Source organism: Hevea brasiliensis, chromosome 14 (genome assembly GCF_030052815.1).
Source record: "Hevea brasiliensis isolate MT/VB/25A 57/8 chromosome 14, ASM3005281v1, whole genome shotgun sequence".
Lineage (NCBI taxonomy): Eukaryota > Viridiplantae > Streptophyta > Magnoliopsida > Malpighiales > Euphorbiaceae > Hevea > Hevea brasiliensis.
In genome coordinates, this window is record NC_079506.1 from 24,934,191 (window position 1) to 24,955,252 (window position 21,062).

A 21,062-nucleotide genomic window follows, 5' to 3' on the forward strand; every position below is an offset into this window, starting at 1 on the left:
TCTGATAGTATCACAAGAATTAATAGAGAGAAAGAAGGGAGAATGAATGGGAAGAAGGTTAATAATGAAGGTAGAATGAATGGGAGGAAGGCTAACTTTTTTTTTTCCTAATAAGGAGATTGATCAGCCAACTTCTAGGAAGTTTAAAGAGATGATATATTTTTCCAGAAAAAGAAGTATTTAATTTTTTTTAAAATTATTGTCATTGTATGGCGTTACTTTATTATTTGATTTCATTTTAAATTTGTATGCTTATCTGTTCTACATTTCTGAGAAACTATTAAATCGAAGTAAACGAATGAAAGAGACATGGGCTAAAGAAAATAGAGGAATACAATTAGTTAAACATTACGTAACGAATCTAACTACTTACTCAAGTATTTTAAAAAAATATATTAAAATTTTTTTTTATTTAATTATTTAATCTCTTTATCAAATTTTTTTATTAATTAATACTAATTAAATTACTATTTAATATTTATATTTTAAAGAAATTAATTAATTAATTTTTATATTTTAAAAAATATTATTATTTAATTTTTTTTAAATTAGTAAAATTAATTAATTGATGCTTGTATCTGAAAATATAATATTTTAAAAAATATATTTTTCAATAAAAATTTTACTATATGGAAAATAAATATATATATTATAAATTATTTAAATATTTTTATTTAACTCATTGGATATCATTTTTGTGCATTTTTTATTAGAAAATAATTTTTCTTAATTACTTAGAAATTAAGGAAAATTGATTAACTTTCTTACGTAGACAATTTGTATTATTTTTATTGAAAGATGAAAACTAAGAGGGAATGAGAAGGAGAAGGGTCTTGATGCAGATGAGAAGGAACATAAAGAGAGAAATAATGGATAATAAGAAATAAATAAGAATGAGAGAATTAAAATAGTTTAAGTATAAAATATAGATTAAATATTATTAAAAAAATAAAACTTTATCCGCTCCTTTTTTCAATTTTAGCTTGATTTAAAAGTTTAATATTTATTATAACCTAGTCAAAAATGGAGAATTGGAGGTGCTGATGTCGTGCTTAAGGTGGTAAAAATATCATTTTTTAATATGTTATTGCTGATGTAGCAGCTGATTTGACATAAATTTTTATGTTCTTACTGATATAGTAGAAATATTATTATTTTATACGTTACTACTACCGTAGTATAACTTTAATAATTAAAAAAAATCTAAAATTTTTCAACTTTTACCCACTATTATCAATTTTATAAGTTTATTTTATTTATAGTTAGTTGAATAATTATATTCTAATTTGGTTAAAATTAATATTTTATTAGGTAATATAATTATCAAAATGAATATTTATATTATTTAGTATAACAAAAAAATATATTTCTCTATTTCTCTCTCCTATTTTTTTAGTATTTATGAAATTATTTATCAAAATAAATAAATTCTTATTTATTTAAAATTAAAAATATCTCTCTCTCTCATCTTTTTTTTTAATCAATCTACCTCTCTCTTCCCACCCACTATATATATATATATATATATATATATATATATATATATATATATATATATATATATATATATATATATATATATATATATATATATACCCACCTCTCTACCTAAAAAATATTCATATACTTCCCCCTCTCTCTCTCTCTCTCTCTCTCTCTCTCTCTCTCTCTCTCTCTCTCTCTCTCTCATACTATCATCCAATAATATATATACATATTAACTCATGATTATTATTATTTTTATTATTATTATTATTAAAAAAATGATGAGTATTGTTATAATAAAAAATTAAGAGAAAGAGGGGAAAATTATTTTTTTTATTATACTAAGTAATATATATATTTATTTTTATAATTTTATTAGATTATAAAATATTAATTTTTGATTAAATTATATCAAAAATAGTTAATTAACTATAATTAAAATAAATTTATAGAATTGATTATAATTAATAAAATTAATATTTTTTAATTATTAAAATTATACTACATCATTAATGATATATAAAATAATAATATTTTTATCACGTCTCGTCACATAAATAAAAACTAAAAAACTTACAAACGATTAGATACGACATCAATAATAATATATTAAAAAATAACATTTTACTATTTTAAACATCATATCAATACCCTCAATTTCTCATTTTTATCAAATAATAATAAATACTAAATTTTTAAATCAAATTAAAATAAATTTAGCTATAAATAAAAAATGCATAAAATTTTGAATATCTTAAAACATTAAACTTAAAAAATAATTATAAAATTAAATAATTAATAAAACTAGATTAAAAAATTAACTAATATCTCTTTCTAAAGTACAAAACTAATTAAATAATTTTTTTAAAATAGAAAAACTAAAATAATGCCTAAACCAACGTAGCCAGTAGTATCAGATGTGGCTGCGTTCACATTTAATTTGAGAAAAGTAAAAACTGGAGCAGACCATTTAGTTGTCGCCAAAGTCTACTGGGGCGACATTTGTCGTTTGATGCTGTGTTGGACAAAAACATATTGCTGCCATCTACTTGCCATTAATAACACATAATGCGTTTAACCAAAAAAAAAAAAAAAAAGGAGTAAAATAAAATAAAGCAACACATATTGCGAGTGTCTGCGCAGTTTCTTGTAAATCTGCCTCTGGCTGACGTCAACCAATCTATCCCCACTCTGCATTCTCATCCAACTAATCCACACAACTCTGCACGGCGTTTACATGGTCGCGCCCCACATTACACTTGGTCTCAAGCCTACCGGTATTTAAAATAGAGGAATGAATTATTTCATTCCTGTAAAAAATTTATTATTTAATTTTATATTTTACTTTCATTAAAATTTTTAATTTTTTTGAATAGATAAATTTCAATAATAATTAAATTATTATTTAATTTTTTTATTTTAATAAAATTAATTTTTTTATTTTAATAAAATTAATTTTTTTATATAAGGTGCTATGCACGTTATTTATGTTCGCTATTAGTGTTTCTAATTTAATTATATTTATATGTAATTTTTGAATATTTTTTATTATATTGTATCAAATTAATATCACTTAATTAAAAAATAAATAGTCCATCAAATGTAAAAATTTTAAAATTATAGTATTTTAAAATATTAACTTAACTCAACTCAACTCAACTCAACTAAGTCTTTATCTAAAAAATTTGGAGTTGACTATATGGATTCGCTTTCTCCACTCTAAACGATTTTGGGTTAAATCCTCAGAAATGTGTAATGCTTTTAGGTCATGTTGTACTACTCTCTTCCAAGTCAATTTAGGTCTACCCCTTTTTTTTTCCTATCCTCTAACCTAATGTGCTCTACTTGTCTAACTGGAGCCTCCGTATGTCTACGCTTCACATGACCTCACCTCAATCACCGTTCTCTTAACTTATCCTTAATTGGCACCACTCCTACCTTTTCTCTAATACTCTCATTACGGACTTTATCTAGTCTAGTATGACCATTTATTCATCTTAACATTCTTATCTCTGAAACTCCTATCTTAGATGCATACGGCTCCTTCAGTGCCCAACACTTACTACCATATAACATAGCCGATCGCATGGCTGTACGGTAAATTTTCCTTTCAATTTATTGGGAATCTTGTGATCACTTAAAACTCCCGTGGCACGTCTCCACTTCAACCATCCGGCTTTAATTCTATGACTAACATCCTCCTCACATCCCCCATCTACTTGAAGGAATGAGTCGAGATATTTAAAGTGATTACTTTGGGACAGTACCACTCCATCCAAACTAACTCATTCCCTATCACCAGTTTGGCCTTCATTAAACTTGCAATGCATGTATTCTGTCTTCATTCTACTTAACTTAAAGCCCTTTGACTCTAGAGTACTTCTCCAAAGCTCTAGATTTCTATTGACTCCTTCTCGCGTCTCATCTATCAGAATAATATCATCCGCAAACATCATGCATTAAGGAATACTCTCTTGTATATGTTTCGTCAATTCATTTAAAACTAATGTAAAAAGGTAAGGGCTTATAGCTGATCCTTGGTGTAATTCAATTGAGATCAGAAAATCTCTTGTGTCCCCTCTCACTGTGCACACAATAGTAGTTGTTTCTTCATACATATCTTTTAACACTTGTATATACCTAATAGATACCCTCTTTTGTTTTAACACACTCCATAAAATATCTCTTGGAACACTATCATAAGCCTTCTCCAAATCAATAAAAACCATGTATAGATTTTTCTTCACATCTCTATATTTCTCCATCAAGCTTCTAATGAGAAAGATCGCTTCCATAGTTGAACGACCGGGCATGAAGCCAAATTGATTGAGAGAGATAGAAGTATCATGACGTAGTCAATGCTCCACAACTCTCTCTCACAACTTCATAGTATGGCTCATAAGTTTAATTTCCCTATAGTTCGAGCAACTCTGTATGTCTCCCTTATTTTTAAAAATAGGTACTAAAATACTCATTCTCGATTCATCAAACATTTTCTTTGAGTTTAGAATCTTATTAAATAATTTATTTAACCATGCCACTCTTATATCTCCCAAACACTTTCACGCTTCAATTGGCATTCCATCGGGTCCACAGACTTTACCTACTTTCATTCTCTTAAGTGCTTCCTTTACTTCTAAAGATCTAATCATTCTAGTATAATTCACATTCTTTTTTATTGTTTTATAGTATATATTCACGCTATTACCATTTTGCCTATTATTAAAGAGATCATATTTTAAAATATTAAATTTAATAAAATTTTGTAATAAAAATTGAAAACAATTTTTACCTTAAAACTCTATCTTATAATAATAACAATGATAATTTTATCTCTACACATCTTTAATTATTCTCTTTATAATTTACATATAAATATTTTGTCATTAATAATTTTATAATATTTTTTCCAATTACAAATCAATTTGACAAATAAGTACAATAATTATTATAAATAATTAATATTAAATAACAAATAAATAAAATAATAATCATTATGAATAATCAGATAACTTTATAATAATTAACAATATAAAGAATTTTAATTAGAGTTTCTTAAAAACAAAATTTAATAAAATGCTAATTTATTAAATAATTATTTGCTAATAAAAAAAATATGGCAAATTATAAATTCGAGTTTAATATTTTCTATACTTAGTTATATGCTAGTCTTTTTATTTACTACGCTACGCGTGTTATTTATACTTTTTATTAGTATTAGTAATTTAACTTTGTTCAAATGTAACTTTTTTAATAATTTTTAATATATTATACCATATTAATATCATTTAATTAGAAAAATAAATAGTCCATTAAATATAAAAAATTTTAAAATTATAATATTTTAAAGTATTAAATTTTATAACAAAAGTTAAAAACAATTTTTAGTAAAAACTCTATCTCATAATAATAACAATAATAATTTTATCTCTACACATTTTCAATTATACTATTTATAATTTACGTATAAATATTAAATATTAAATTTCATTTTTTAAATTATTATTAATATTAATGTTAATTTAATTAATTTATAAATAAAAATATTTTTTAAATTAAAAATTATAAAATATCTATTAAATTAAATTTTATTATATCTTTGATTAGATTATATTTTTATGGAAAGTTACCTGTTATAATTAAATTTAATTATTATATGTAATAAATAAATAAAAATACCAATAATAACAATATAATCTCAATTTAAAGGAATTATCAAATTGAAATAAAAATTCTAATATTACTATAATTCTATGCCAATTTAGATATATATATATATATATATATATATATATATATATATATATATATATATATATATATTATTTAATTTTTTTATCATCAATGAGTGATATTAAATTTTAAACTTTTAAAATTTAAAATTATAATTGTATTAGAATTATAACTATAATTATAGTTATAGAATTATAATTTTACATATGAATATTTTTCATTAATAATTTTCTAATATAATTTTCAATCACAAATCAATTTAAGCAAACAAATATAATAATAATTATTATTATAAATAATTAGTATTAAATACAAATAAATAAAACAATAATCATTATGAATAATCAAATAACTTTTATAATAACTAACAATATAAAGAATTTAAATTAGAGTTTGTTAAAAATAATTTAATAAAATGCTAATTTATTAAATAATCATTTGTTAGAAAAAAGAATATAGCACATAGTAAATTAGAGTTTAATATTTCCTATACTTAGCTATATAAGTGTGTTGTTGTAAATAGAATTTGAACTCTCAGGATTTTTTGAATTATATATATATATATATATATATATATATATATATATATATATATATATTTGAGGATTATAATTGTATTGGAATTGGTCACTATCCGATCATACGAGCCGGACTTGCACTAGGACTTGGGTAAGCATAAGACCCTCAAAACCCATAGTAAGCCTAACTATTCAATAGCCCAACCTTAAAGCCCATATACAAACTCATTTCAAGAAACTAACCGGACAAAGTCCAGCCATAACCTGGACTATCCAACGGAAAGTTTTTAGCTCATTTAACCTGTAATCACAAAATACATTTATTCGAGTAATTCAGCTGACCCACACAATCATCCATACTCAATATTAAATCAAATAGTAGTCCAACCCCCTCATCCAACATAGGTATCCATCCCTACAATTACACATGCATGTAAATTATAACTTACATCCAATTTAACAAATCGTATAGTCCCAACTAAATAATATATTCCTACACATGCGGAGATCTGGAATTCAAATTTAACATTTCAAATTATGAAGACAATGGCCAGTAGACCTGCAAAGAAGAAAGTAGGTTAAACACAAGAAAAAGCTATCCTGTAACCTGAAAAAATAAGGTGAACAAGCATGAGCGTTCGACTCATAGAGTAAGATATTGATTTTAAGTATAATTTCTATAACTATTTAGCACTAAGGCATCCCTAAGGATGAGATGCAACACATATAATCATATTCAGACATTTTCAAACAACTCTCGTACAAAGAATAATTTGGAGCACTCACGCATCCGTGTGTCATATCAATATATATAATATGGGAGTTGATCCCCTATACAGCTCTCTTAATCCCATGCCTACCAGCGAGATCAACTTAAGCTGGACTTTCTCCTAATAATCCAAATGCGGGGGTCAGCGAGATCAACTTAAAACCGTACTCATCCTAAATTATTACAAAAAGGATCGGGCCCCAAGCGTGACTAGCTCAAGCCAATTTACCCATTCTACCCTTATCCATCACACCACACCACACCACACATACGCTAACACACACACAGAGCTCCAAACTACCCTAAGGCAACATCCACGTCTATATATTAAGTAATAATGTAACACAAAGTATGCCTATGATAGCCAAATACATATTTTTATATATGATGCATGGCATGCTTTGAATATAAAATAATAATATTGAAATTATAATCAAAATCAATATCTACTCACTGGTTAACCGGTGACTACTATAGCGATTGGGTTGAGGAAGATGGTTGACCCTGATCACCTATACAATTATGTTATATTTTCATTAGTACTAGCTCAAAATATGATTTTAAAGAGATAAAAGACATCCTAATTTATGTTAAGAATCCAACAGAGTTTCTCTTATGCCTAGGACCTACCCAATCTGCAAAATGGCTCAAATAATACTTCTAAATCATACATCTCAATCCATATCTCCTCAACATCATATGGCCCCTTCTGAGCCCTCTAAAACAGGCAAAAATCATATAATTACACATAAAATAATTATTTAAAAATTCAAAGTGTTACAATTTTAGCCAATCCTAATGTTTCCCTTGTCCTTCATACATTTATATATTATATAGATTAATTAATAAATTTTGATATTTGGAAAAATACTATTTTTTAGTTTTTTTATTTTAATGAAATTAATTAGTTAATTTTTATATTTTGAAAAATAAACATATTCTTTATAAAAATAAAAATTTTGCTTTGTGGAAACTAATTTTGAATTTACAATTTTTGTAAAAAAAAATTAAATATTTCCATTCAATTCTCCAAACATTATTTTTATATTTTCTTTATTATGAAACAATTTTCCTGAATTATTGTCTTAATTAGTTAGAGATCTAATGAAACTTATTAACTTTTTGTGTAGACAGTTTATACCATTTTCTATTAAAAAATAAAAAACATAGAGAGAATAAGGGGAGAGAAGAGTGTAAGTACAGAGAGGAAGATATAGGGAGAAAAAGAAATAAGGGAGGGTGGGAGAGAAATAAGAGAGGGTTCATGCAATTTGATTATATAAAAAAAAAAATCAAAAGACTAAAGAGTTAATGAAACCAAATTATAAGAATTAACTAATGTATTTTTTAAAACATAAATATCAACTAATTAGTTTCACAAAATAAAAAAATTAAATAATATTTTACCGATATTAAAATTCATTTACTAACAAACAATTTAATAAGGAACTAAACAATTTAACATATTAAAACCAAGAGGGTCATATACTTTATTTTTTTAAAATAAAAAAATTAAATAGTAACTTTTGTTAAAACACGTCAGTTAAATAATAATTTTCCCTAAGATGCACTTCACTTATTCTTTCCTATTATATTTAATTTGCTTGAAACATAAAAGAAAAATGAAAGGATTGAAGGCAAATTGATTAGTTCCCTTCATTTTCTCCTTCATTTATACTTTCATATGCAAATATAATAAAAATAAATTTTCATTCATATTTCTCCAAGACGACATTAAACGATCCTTAAATTTGACATATATATTTTGATTCTTCACCTTTTAAATCAAGTAATTTTTAAATTCTTTATCTTAAACTAGTCATCCATTTAATAATTTAAATTTTTATTTAATATAAATTAAGTAAACTTCAATTAATTAAATTATATATATATATATATATATATATATATATATATATATATATATTAACAAAAATTTAGTTATATTAATTCGTAAATAGAAAAGTCTGCAAAATTGATGGAGTTGGTGATAACAGAAGATTCCGCTAAATTTTGGCCACACAGCAATGGATTAACTTTAAGAAAATCCAAAAAAACGTACTGTGTGGAGCCTGCTCAGCCACTCTCTATCGTTGTCTCGAACCCGAAGTCTCTCTCTCTCTCTCTCTCTCTCTCTCTCTCTCTCCGCGTAATTGTTGAAAGGGCAGACACTTCCAGGATGTTTCAGAAGATCAAAATGCATATCAAATGAAAGATTGCGCACTCTGTAGGACCATTGATGCTGAAATTAAGACTTAAAAAGTACATAGAATAAAGAAGCTGAACTTTTGATCTTTGAATTAAGTCAAAAAATTTAACTTAAAAATTAAGAAATAAACTTTTTTTTTTTTAATTTTTTTATCTAAATCAAAGAATAAAGAAATGTAGCATATAAAGGTTAGTTTGGGCTGTCTGATAGTTTCTTTCAAATATAATTAATTACGCCTAATAAGATGTGCATCCATAATCAAATTGATTAAGTTGGCAATGTCTGTCTTAATCATCTATGGTGTTCTTTATATTTTATCATTCATCTCATCTTGGGGTTTGGGATCATTTTTCTCAACTAGTCCTGGAGGGTGAAAATTTTGTTTGCACATAAAGGATTAAGAAATTCATGATCCTCAATAGTACTTAGTAGTAATACAAGGGGAAGCTGCGAGATAAATAACAATATGTAAGGCGGATATTGTCTATGAAACTGGCTTTCTGCCAGCAGTGGCGGCAGGGAAAATTGGAGCAGTCATTGTGATAGAGTCAGCAGAGGTGAATTCCACAATTCTCTGGTCATCTATACATGAAGAAGCTAATCAACCATTGATGTTGTTTCCTGACGCCCTTCCTATTTTAATGATCCATTAATTTTTGAAGAATGATCTGCCAAAACAATCAAATGATGCACCAGTCACTGACTTGAACATATATCAATTCAATCTTTACATAAAAGCTAATGAATATGAACTTTGGAAGTGAATATATGTAAATCACAACGGCACTAAATGATTTCTACAAACAGGTAGTTGACTAGTTTATTTGTATAGTTAACAATACACTTCACCTTAACCACATGCAAACATTGTAACTTGTAAATTGCTATGCAGTTACATCTCCGGAACAGACATTATTCTGGGAGTAACTTACAGGACAAGAACGATATGATTTCAGCCCCCCTTGTAGTTCAACATATGAGACTAGAAGCTTCACTGGACGAAATTCAACAGATTGACCGTGAGCTCTGTTGTCCGTGAAACAAATTAATTCACGTTGTATGAGGCGTTCGAATGACTGCAGAAATTAGGACAAAATATTGTTTAAAACTAGATAGTAACTCCCAGTAGATTTGTTATCATATTACTTCTTTCATTCAGATAAAGAGGAGTTTCATTAGGAACTAAACGAACCCGTAAGCATACATCCCATGCATAATAGTCAGATGTTTGGAATGAATCATGAACGCTTCTGTACTCTGTCACATGCAATATACATGTTGGAAATTGCAAATACACAAATAAGAACAAAAATATATAAATAAATAAAAAAAAAAAATCAGAAATGGACCTTTCATTACAGAATTGAAGTTATATGAATTTTGCTCTTTAACCTCCAACCGCTTCATGCATACAAGGATATAGAGTTCTAATATTGAGCAGTCTGCTTGGACAAGAAAAGTTGCCATGATATCACATTCCACATAAAATTGCATCACAAAAGCAATGAATTTCTTTGGTTTTCAATACTTTCTAGTAAATGTATTTCACAAAAGTTCAAGCAACAAAATAGTTAACTCTGCTCGATTAAACCTTAATCCCAAGCTAGTTGGGATTGGCTATCACTTTCCTCCATTCTTCCAGATCTAGGGCCACATCTTTAAAAAGATCTAGAACCATTGAATACTTTTTCAGGCAGCAATGTCATTCTTAAATTTTGTTCAATTTAATAAGAGAATAATCCATCCAACAATGAAAACTTGAACTAAAATTGCAAAGAATAGACCATTATCGCATGTCAGGCAGGGATGTGTACTCTGCAGACATAATGGCATAATAGAAATATGAAACAATGGAGAAACACCATACCAGCATTCGATATTTATTGAGGTAAAGATCATACAGCAAATAAAAATAATCACACGGACAAAAAATAGACCTTTTATGCATTCCTGCTTCGGCTGCCTTTGAATGCTTGAAAGTGCACTTTTGAAGTTCTCAAGTGATAGGAAGCCAGACTTTGATTCCCATAAAGAGACAACAATAAACCTGGCATCAACTACAGACTTTAGAAGATTATGACGTAGAATAATCTTGACAGGTGTAAAATTACATACTCTGTGATGTTTCCAGATGCAAGAAGAAAAACTTACAGAAATCTCACCAAATGGTTGATGGTGGAATTCAAATCTAAATAACTACTAATAATTTCTTTAAATCTGTCATCTGCCAAAAGATTCTGTAAAAGTCAAGGACCTAATTTAGTAATTTAGACAGAAGAAGCCAATAAAATGTAAGCATATGACAGCATGTAAAGCTACTTTTGGAATACGCAAATGACAATCTTCCATATAATACGTTAGCATATGCTTAAAATGATTATCAATGATGCAATAACAATTTACAAATACTAGCTCGTGCCTTTAATGTTCACGGAGGCAATTCTGTGACATAAAATTTTACCATATATATGTTTTTTCTACAAAATTATTAGTTCATGAACCTCATAGAAGACATATTTGAATCCTTAAATATTTATGCAATGAAATTGAAATTAACAGTCTCTTCATGTGTGTGCACACATGCATGTTGATCTGGATATGAATATAATTATACATACAAAAAATTACATATCACACTATTATCAATAAGAAACAAAAAGCCACATAAAGGATACTTGAAGCTTTCCATTGAATTGAGCAGCATAATCATGAGGAAAACTTGAGTCTGTTGGCAAAGAAAACACGTGCTCCAACAATCTGCATAACCAGAAGATAAGATACCATCCCTGGACAAGAGGCATCATAACTCTACTATCTCAGGAGTAGGAAAATCACCTTTGTACATCTTCCTTGGATGGAGGAAGAAACAACAGCTTTCTATGTGAAAAACGAGATCTTATTCTTTTCTCCAAAAGCTGATCAACATCCTGCCAACAGTTTAATTTTTCAGAAATATTAACTAACACAATTATTTTATCAATAATTTGTTTATTGCTAAGTTTATCTAATGTATCTAATGTGAACCTGTTTCTCTTTCTGATTTAGAATTACAGGAATCCCATAATAGTAATGATAAACATTCAATTCATAATGACAACACCAAATAAAAAGGGGGAAATGCAGGAGGAAATCAAACAGAAAACATACCAGTCGGCAACTCACACCAATGACAACAGCTTGTGAAGTTACTGTATTCATTGCATCCAGCAAGCTATAAAGTAATCGCTGTTTTCCCTGAAAAAAACCAGACAATGGAAATTGGTAACATCATCATCTGAGATTTCAAATCTAAAATCACATTTATTGTATCTGGTCTGAGGATTCCTAATAAATGACCTTAAGCAGACAACTATCAACCCAAAATATGAAACCCAAGTAGAACTTGGCTTGTCTAACCACTAGGATTGAGCAATTACAAAAAGATAGGGCACTTCTTGCCTGTGCAAATTGATCAAACTCATCAAGTGTGAAAATAATTGTTTTATGCGCTAATCCACACTCCCTGGCAACAAGCAACAAATATATCAAATCATAAAACAACTAACATGAGTTACATGCGCTGGCAACATAAAAGATTATTCACTTACCGTAACATAGCTATCATGAACTGGGAGTTATCATCAAATGATGACTATAAGAATCATCGCAAAATGAAGAAATATTAAGCCTTTCATCATAAATTAATTATAGTGAATTCGAAAACATATTTTGTGTTACCATTTTTGAAAACAGCAAGTGATGCTCCAAGCATAGCTGTTTGGCAATTTCCTACAAAGATAATAAACATTAAAATATACAAGAGTGAGTTATTACCAGAAAAAAAAGTACAAGTAGCAATTAAACTTCATTTCAATAAAACAATTTTCTACAAACTAAAGAGGTAGATCATTTATAAAAGCAAATTATGGATGGTCAGAAACACAAAGAATGAGCACTGACTGTATTCAAATGAAATATACATGAAGTTCAGTAGTTCACCCACTATTGATCATCATCACTCATCAGATTGCAATAAGTCACATATTGTCATTAATCAAAGTTAAATTATCCCCCTCAAGATCTAGCTGCCATTAATTAGCTTATATAAGAAGCCCATGTACTTAAATTTATACGTGCACTTCGGTTGTCATTGATTTGCTTAAAAATTTGTAAATAATCTACAAAATGGTTCCTTCACATGGTTTCCATAGATGATATGCATCATACAACCATCAAAACAAAAACAAATCAATGACTTCAATCCTATGAATTGCACTAGAACGCAAAATATATCAAAGTGTCTATACAAATCATCCATTTCCATAAGTAATTTGAAAACATGTCCTCCTCAAAGATTGTATTTGCTTTCTTAAGCGTAAAGGGATGCATATCTTTTTCCAACAAGAACTGCCTAACTACACCTATTGAGTTTTTAAAGTTTCAATACATTATCTTTCTTTACTTAAGTAGTAAAATTGAAATTCCCGCTTGCTTAACTCAACTCAACTCAACTAAGCTTGAATCCCAAATGAATTGGGATTGGTTTTATAGATCCTTTTCACAACTCCCTGCATTGTACTAGCATGCACCTTGCTTTCTTTTCTCCTTGAATGCAACTGGATGCCAGCCTCACTAACATAAATAAGTAAATTTCTTGGAACTTTTCCTTTTTATCATAAACATCAAGTTCAACTAAAAAGTAAAGCAAGAGGCAAAGCCACATTGAAAGATCCTACCTTATCCTTATCACACAAGAGCAGCGCATTTACTAAGATGAAAAGATGAATTAATTGCAAACCATCTTGTCCAAACTCACAAAGTTAAATAGGATGATAAAAAGGAAGAAAAATAATACAGAGATTATATGACCTTAAAGGCACAATTTTCATCACTATGCAACAGCCCATTCAATCTTATCTGCAACAGAAAACCCATAATTATAAATCTAAGTGAGAAAGCTACAATTTTAATAAATAAAGGGGTGTTTACATCAATAGACCAGTATAAATCAGCTTATCACATCTTATATGGTACCTTATCACAATCAGCAAAATATAATAAACTATAAAATAAACAGTAAACACATAGAAAGGAATATACATTCCACTTGACCACCATATTCTAGTGCTTTATTCAATTGCTTCAGAAAAGACAACTCTCAAATTCTCTCTCTCTCTCTCTCTCTCTCTCTCTCTGTCATGCATTCCTCAACAACTAAATGGAGACATAGCTACATTGGAGTGGAGGAGACCCACCCCATTCCGCTATCATATTCATAATTGTTTAAAACAAAATTGTGGACACTTGAAGCACAAATGTTAGTGATAGACTGTCTTTTTTCACTATTACAAACGTCCAAAATTGGAAGAAGAATAGAGAATTGTCACATATACATACTAAGGATATCGTGTCAGGATACTCTTGCAGTAAATCATTGAGAGCAAGCTCCAACACCTAAATACACAATACACATATGTGAACAAGAATAATTTAATAATATAAATTCAATAACCAATTTCAGGCCCCAGCAAAGGCTAATCAAGTGTAATCCATACTGCAATTTTTCCAGAACCACGTGGGCCAACAAGCAGAATTGAATTGTTGCATGCCTCTGTGATTGAGCTTGATATTGTGAACTTCAATTTGCTGCAAAAGCAAAAATGAGTAACAAAAAGATACGAGAAAAACCTACAAACTGCAGAATAGTTTTAAAATAGGCACACTTGAATAATTCTCTTGAATTGCAAAATTTTATTTTTGTTTTATTCAGGATTCTCTTGAAAAAAAATACCAATAGTTGCTGTCAGGAGAATCAGAGAGAGGCTTGATGATGAAATTAGGGTTACAGAGCCTGGTCCTGAGGAGATTTTTGGCTTTCTCTACTTGACTTTGAAATCCCATTATGAAGAATATATATCTTGACCGACCTACAAGTGAACCTCAGCACATTTTAGCACCAAACTCACCCATCCACGCTATCTTCTTCCTTATTCTCTTCACCATTCCACGCATAACTTGAAAGAGAGAAGAGGAAAAAAAAAAGAAATAAATAATAATGGTAAAGAAAAGGCAGCAACAACAACAGATAATTAAGCAATTTAACAATCAAGTGAGAGGATGCAAAAATCAGCACTTTGAAACGAAAATCTGCAGAGAAATTGAGTTACAAAGTCAATTTACAGAAGCCATAATTATAGAGTTCCTATTAATATACAAACCAGCCCTAATAATCAAAATATCCCAAAAGAAAAATTGATTATTGTTTGAGTTTCTTTTCGAAAACCAAACAAACAAGCAAAGCAACAATATTAACAGAGAGAGAGAGAGAAATGCCTGAAAAGTAGCTCACTGCACTAACGTTTCACCACCGGTTGGGGCGGCGGTGGAGAGTGAGAGTGGTGGACGATAAAGTAGATTGTGGCGGGAAAGGGTGGAAACTGAATGGAAATGGCGTAGCCCTTATGGTGCAATTTGTTATTTGATTTTTATATTTTAAAAAATATATTAATTTTTTTATAAAAAAATATATTAATTAATTTTTATTTAATAATATCATTATTTATTAAATAAGTAATGAAATGAGAGATTAAATTATGTATTTTTAAAATTTAAAAATTAAATTATTAATTTTAACATAATTAACGAACTAAATTATAATTTTTTTTTTAAGGAGAATAGTGGAACATGTTGTAATGTGGGGCTCCCCTGAACCCGTGAATGATTAGGTTTCTAGTTTCCAGTTTTTACTGTGATCCAAGCCCAAATGTAAAGTCCACAATTGCCCGTTTCATCATGGACTAAGATACCCGACTAGTGATCCACCAAGAGCCAACCCGTGTCAAATATCATAGTCCAGGTCCGCAAGAGGAGAGACAATCAGACAAACATAAGAAAACAACTCAGAATAAACCGGCGTCGTTTCTGTCAGTTCCCTCCCTCCGCATCCGCTCCTCTAATCAAATCTGCGTCTCTCTGGGTTTTCCATTTCCTTTCAAGTTTGAACTGCTAAGAGAGGGAGAGTAAGATCTTCCCTAGTCCAGCCATGGAAAACCCTAAAGTTCAAGAGGTAAGCATTCCTTTATCTGATCTGATATTGATTTTGTCCTCCATTTTCTGAGATTCTTTCTCTGTTTTGGTAGATTATAGAGAAGCAAGTACTTACGGTAGCGAAGGCCGTGGAGGACAAGCTGGATGAAGAGATCGCCGCACTTGAGCGTCTTGATGTCGACGATCTGGAGGCTCTGAGAGAGAGGCGTATACAGCAGATGAAGAAAATGGCGGAGAAGCGCAGCCGTTGGATCTCCCTTGGCCATGGCGAGTACTCTGAGATCCCCTCTGAGAAGGACTTCTTCTCCGTTGTAAAAGCCAGCGACCGTGTCGTTTGCCATTTCTATCGCGAGAATTGGCCCTGCAAGGTAAATTGCCATCACCACAATTTTTTCTTTTTTAAGTAAAAAGGACTGGTTTGAATGTGTTGTTAAGGATTTCAAAAATTATAATTAGGCTGCATAGCATACTGTTGAAATTGAACGGGAAATTTGTTTTAAATGGATTTCTAAATAAAGATAAACAAAATGCTTTAGCTTTTGCTTGTTTTGCATTTCACCCCTGGATTGAGTTCTCTGGATATTAGATTGTGATTTTCTCACACTTCTGTTCTTGGATTGCATGAACCACTAGGGATGTGTTCTGTAGGTTATAATATGGAGTGTAACTTAGTGTTTGGAACTTGTAATTCATTTCAATTGAATTCTAGCTAGAATTCAATTCATTTCAATTGAATTCTAGCTAGAATTCAATTCATTTCAATTGAATTCTAGCTAGAATTCATTTGAAATATATTCTTTAGTATGATACAATTTAAAATACAAAATTCAATTGAATTTTATATAATTCATGTTTGGTATTAAACCAAATAATCTTTAAGTTTTGTTGAATTGAAGAAATTGGATCCCTTATATTCTAGTATTATGGTGGCTCAAACACATATTGTTAATGCAATGGAAATATGAAATGAATTTTCATGTTCATTGTTAAATTGTATTTTCATGTTATGCCATTTGTTTCAACTTTATCACAGAGACATTTGCCAAGAGCATGTTTGATGAACCATAAGAGCGTAATGGAATGGAGTGAAGTTTTAGTTTATTTTTCTATTGAATTTTATTTGATTGTATTCCATTGTGATTAAATACATACTACCAAAAGTGCATTAGCTCTACTCTCTCCGACAAAGCCTATCCATTATAACCTTAATGAGATTTTAATATGGAATATTCTCAATTGTAGTGTGCTCTTGGGGACAGGACACTGGGTGGCAGGTTATGCTAGAGAACAACTCTCTAGCTACGTGAAAATGCAATGAAATATAGTCTTACAAAAGATGTTTGTACTGTCAATAAATGACTAGGAAATTTAGTAGGTGCAATCCATGTTTACAGTTCATTTGCAGGTGATGGACAAGCACTTGAGCATATTGGCAAAGCAACACATAGAGACACGTTTTGTGAAAATTCATGCTGAGAAAAGTCCATTTTTGGCTGAGAGACTCAAGATTGTTGTTCTCCCAACCCTTGCCCTTATAAAGAATGCCAAAGTGGATGATTATGTGGTATGTTTTATGGATGAATATTTGTTGTTGACTGATTTTGCAGCATATCTTTTAACCATCTGAATGTTGCAATGTCCTTTGTAAAATGTTTTTAGGTGGGGTTTGATGAACTCGGCGGGACAGATGAGTTTAGCACAGAGGATTTAGAGGACAGGTTGGCTAAAGCTCAAGTCATCTCTTTTGAGGGTGAATCATCTCTGAATCCATCAAAATCTAGCACACAAACCAGAAGGAGTGTGAGGCAAAGTGAAAGCCATGACTCATCAGATTCGGACTGAAATCTGTTGTTCCTGATGCCAACTATTTTTATATAAAATTGTTCAGTCAATGGAAAAATCAGTTATGGTTTATATTGGGATGGCAATGTTATATGATTTTAGTGTTTTGTTGTTATTGTGAGATTTATATATGCTGTATGTGTTGTAATAGGCAGTGTTCTTACATTGACAGAATGCGTCCTAGAATTCTAGGGGTAATTTTGTAATGAACACATCGTGGGTATGTAATGAATCTAGGACAGCGCTTTGCATAGCAAATAAATGTAGTTCAAAAGAGAAATGAAAGGATAACTGCAAAAGAAAAATGAACACATCCTGAGATCCTACACGCCTATCAAGAATCCTCTATCTTGTTGTTGAGGTAGAACATGAAAAGAATTCTGTGCTCAGGTTTTCCTTCCAGTGCTGCTGAGGCAGCTCGGACCCTGGATGTGTCTGCCAAGTTGACATCAAACTTGACACTAAATTAAAGCTCCCACTTACTAACCTTCAATTGGTGTTCAATTATAAAGAAAATGCAAAATTTATGCTTAATCCTATATTTGGGGCTAACAGGAATCGTTGCATCAAGTTGAAGCCAATTGAAGCCAAAGGATCACATGTATAAGACAGTGAATTCCTGCAATGGCTTGCTTTGTTTGTCTCAGGCATCTGATAATAGCCCTGTTGCTGTATGCAATCCTGTTACAGTTGAGTTCATTAACCATCCAGAAGCTAAGATGGTTGAGGATCCTGATGGCTATAAGGAATTTTGGAAATTTCTTATCTATACAAGGGTGTATAAATTAATTTATATACTGTACCAATAAGAAACTAGAATTTCATATCTATAGTATGTCCTGCAATGTTTTTAGTAGGGTTCAGTATGATTTTAAGTTATATATTAAGTTCTAATTAAACGGACGTATATACTCAGTTGCATGTAAAAATTTTTCAAAAATTTTATGCCACATTTGGCAAGTTGGAATGCAATGTAATCAAAATTTCTATTAAAATTCAATAGAAATTTTGATTGGATTACATTCTATTACCGTATATCAAACATAGCCAAATTGATTGTGGTTTGGGTTGTTGTGCAATTAACCAACCAATAGAATAAAGTGGCAAGTATCTTTAGCGCTTTTTTGGCGGTGGTGATTAGAAGGTTAAAATAATTTAATTATTTTAGATATTTAAAAAATTATTTGTGTTTAAATAATTAAAATTTATTAAATTTAATTTTAAATATTTTTAATTATTTTCAATTAATAATATTTATAAATATTTTTTTAACAAAAGCTCCAAAAACAATAATAAAATTACCCTTAATTAGTATTAGTGGAATCGTGCTATCATTAGTAGTAGTGAAAGCTATGTGTTATAAAAACAATTTTTTATTTAATTGGTTCCCATAATTTCTTAGAAAATAATAGGATTGTAACAAGAAATTAACATTTTCATATAAAATGTTACTATTAATTATGAAATTAATTTAAAATAGATCCAATGTTATTTTGAAAAGAATAATGTTTAATTAATCAAAATTTAATTTTTAATTTTAATTTGGGGCTTAAGTGTTAAAATTATAGTGTATAGGGTATCGAAATGACATGGTGAAAACCTATAGGAGTAAAATGTAACAATATAAATCCATATGATATGCTTCTGTCTCCATATCATAAAGATACCCTAATATATCTTTTATTTATATTATTCAATTGTTACTAAATTATCTATAAAAAATTTTTATTTTTCAATTCATATAAAATAAAAATATATTAATAAATTTATAAATAAGTTATTATTTTTAAAAAGAAAATATTTTACAATTTAAGACAAATAAAAAAGAAAAGTAAATTTATATTTATGGACAATAAGAAAGAAAGTAAACTGCTTCCGATGTTTTGGCATTTTTCACATAATTATTTTTATTAATTTATAATAAATACGGATCAATCTAATTTTAAAATATATTTAATGTTATAATATGGTTAGAGAAATTTCGGCATGGGATAGAAGCATATATTCTCTCAATCCTGATGTAAATGTAATCCCTTGAAGTTAGTTTTGGATGAGGAAAACTCAGCTACCTAAAAATAGAATCCTGAAAGGAATTGGAATCCTTAAACGTATTGGAAATATGAATTTGCAATACTAATAAATATCCTATTGAAAGAACTTCAACAAGGACTAAAAAACAATTCCTTAAGACTTGCCTAATAATGTTTTCTACCTCTGAGTCTAAACTGTGCATCCAAAGGAAGAAGAAAGGGGTTACAATCTCAGTTAAGATGCATTCGCTATGTAATTATCTTGATGCATCAAGAAAGAATCTTGTGGGGTTATTTGATTTTCAACCAGTTTCTTGGATTTGGGAGAGAAAAAAAGGATGACAAGATCAAGAAGTTGTCTCTAGGGAAAGATTGCATAAGTGAATTACCAGATGATATCCTTCTCACCATACTCACTCAATTGAAGCTAAGAGAACCAGCAAGAACCAGTGTTCTCTCCAAGAGATGGAGATTCCTGTGGACTTCCAGTCAGGGCATTCTTGAATTTCATGGTTCAGATTTTAGGTCAATTGATAATTCAGCGTACGATTTCCTGAGATCCCATCGAGCTCCAACTGTAGATGAACTCAGGAATCGTTTCCCCAAGGTCGGTCATTGGTTTTATGATGGCCAAAACCACCATAGTTGGATCAATGTTGCCACTGGAAAAAGAGTTAAAAGGCCTGTGTTAGACTTCAGAAATTCGCATCCTTCACAGGAATTGCAGTCACTTGGCTTTTCCAGCAGCTTCATCTATCTCGTGTCTCTCCACTTGATTTATGTACGAGTATCTTCCCAGTTGATTCACTACTTTTTATCTAATTGCCCGCTTCTCGAGGTGTTATGCGTCACTGGGACAGGCCATACTCTGGACCATCTCATGATTTGTGGACCGTCTCTGAAGCTTAAGCACCTTGATTTAAGGCATATCAAAATCCAAGTTCTTGAAA

General features: G+C 29.5%; 2 protein-coding genes across 3 annotated transcripts; one reads left to right on the forward strand and one right to left on the reverse strand.

Annotated features, from left to right (window-relative positions):
- Positions 1-9,578: 9,578 nt before the first annotated feature.
- LOC110651069 (origin of replication complex subunit 4) lies at positions 9,579-15,651 on the reverse strand. Of its 2 annotated transcripts, XM_058135230.1 has the most exons (17): positions 15,527-15,651; positions 14,985-15,207; positions 14,749-14,839; positions 14,591-14,647; positions 14,063-14,110; positions 12,932-12,982; positions 12,802-12,845; positions 12,653-12,716; positions 12,362-12,448; positions 12,050-12,141; positions 11,890-11,971; positions 11,366-11,451; positions 11,152-11,261; positions 10,564-10,656; positions 10,407-10,471; positions 10,147-10,290; positions 9,579-9,882 (listed from the first exon to the last, which is right to left on the reverse strand). In XM_058135230.1, the coding sequence occupies exons 2-17, from the start codon at positions 15,092-15,094 to the stop codon at positions 9,853-9,855; spliced, it is 1,254 nt and encodes a 417-aa protein (XP_057991213.1). In that variant the 5' UTR covers positions 15,095-15,207; positions 15,527-15,651; the 3' UTR covers positions 9,579-9,852. The 2 variants fall into 2 exon arrangements, with proteins under 2 accessions (XP_057991213.1, XP_057991214.1); XM_058135231.1 differs by lacking the exons at positions 12,653-12,716; positions 12,802-12,845.
- A 421-nt stretch (positions 15,652-16,072) lies between these two features.
- On the forward strand, positions 16,073-18,393 carry LOC110651072 (thioredoxin domain-containing protein 9 homolog). The gene is made up of 4 exons (XM_058135256.1): positions 16,073-16,259; positions 16,333-16,608; positions 17,646-17,804; positions 17,900-18,393. The coding sequence occupies exons 1-4, from the start codon at positions 16,236-16,238 to the stop codon at positions 18,080-18,082; spliced, it is 642 nt and encodes a 213-aa protein (XP_057991239.1). The 5' UTR covers positions 16,073-16,235; the 3' UTR covers positions 18,083-18,393.
- Positions 18,394-21,062: the final 2,669 nt, after the last annotated feature.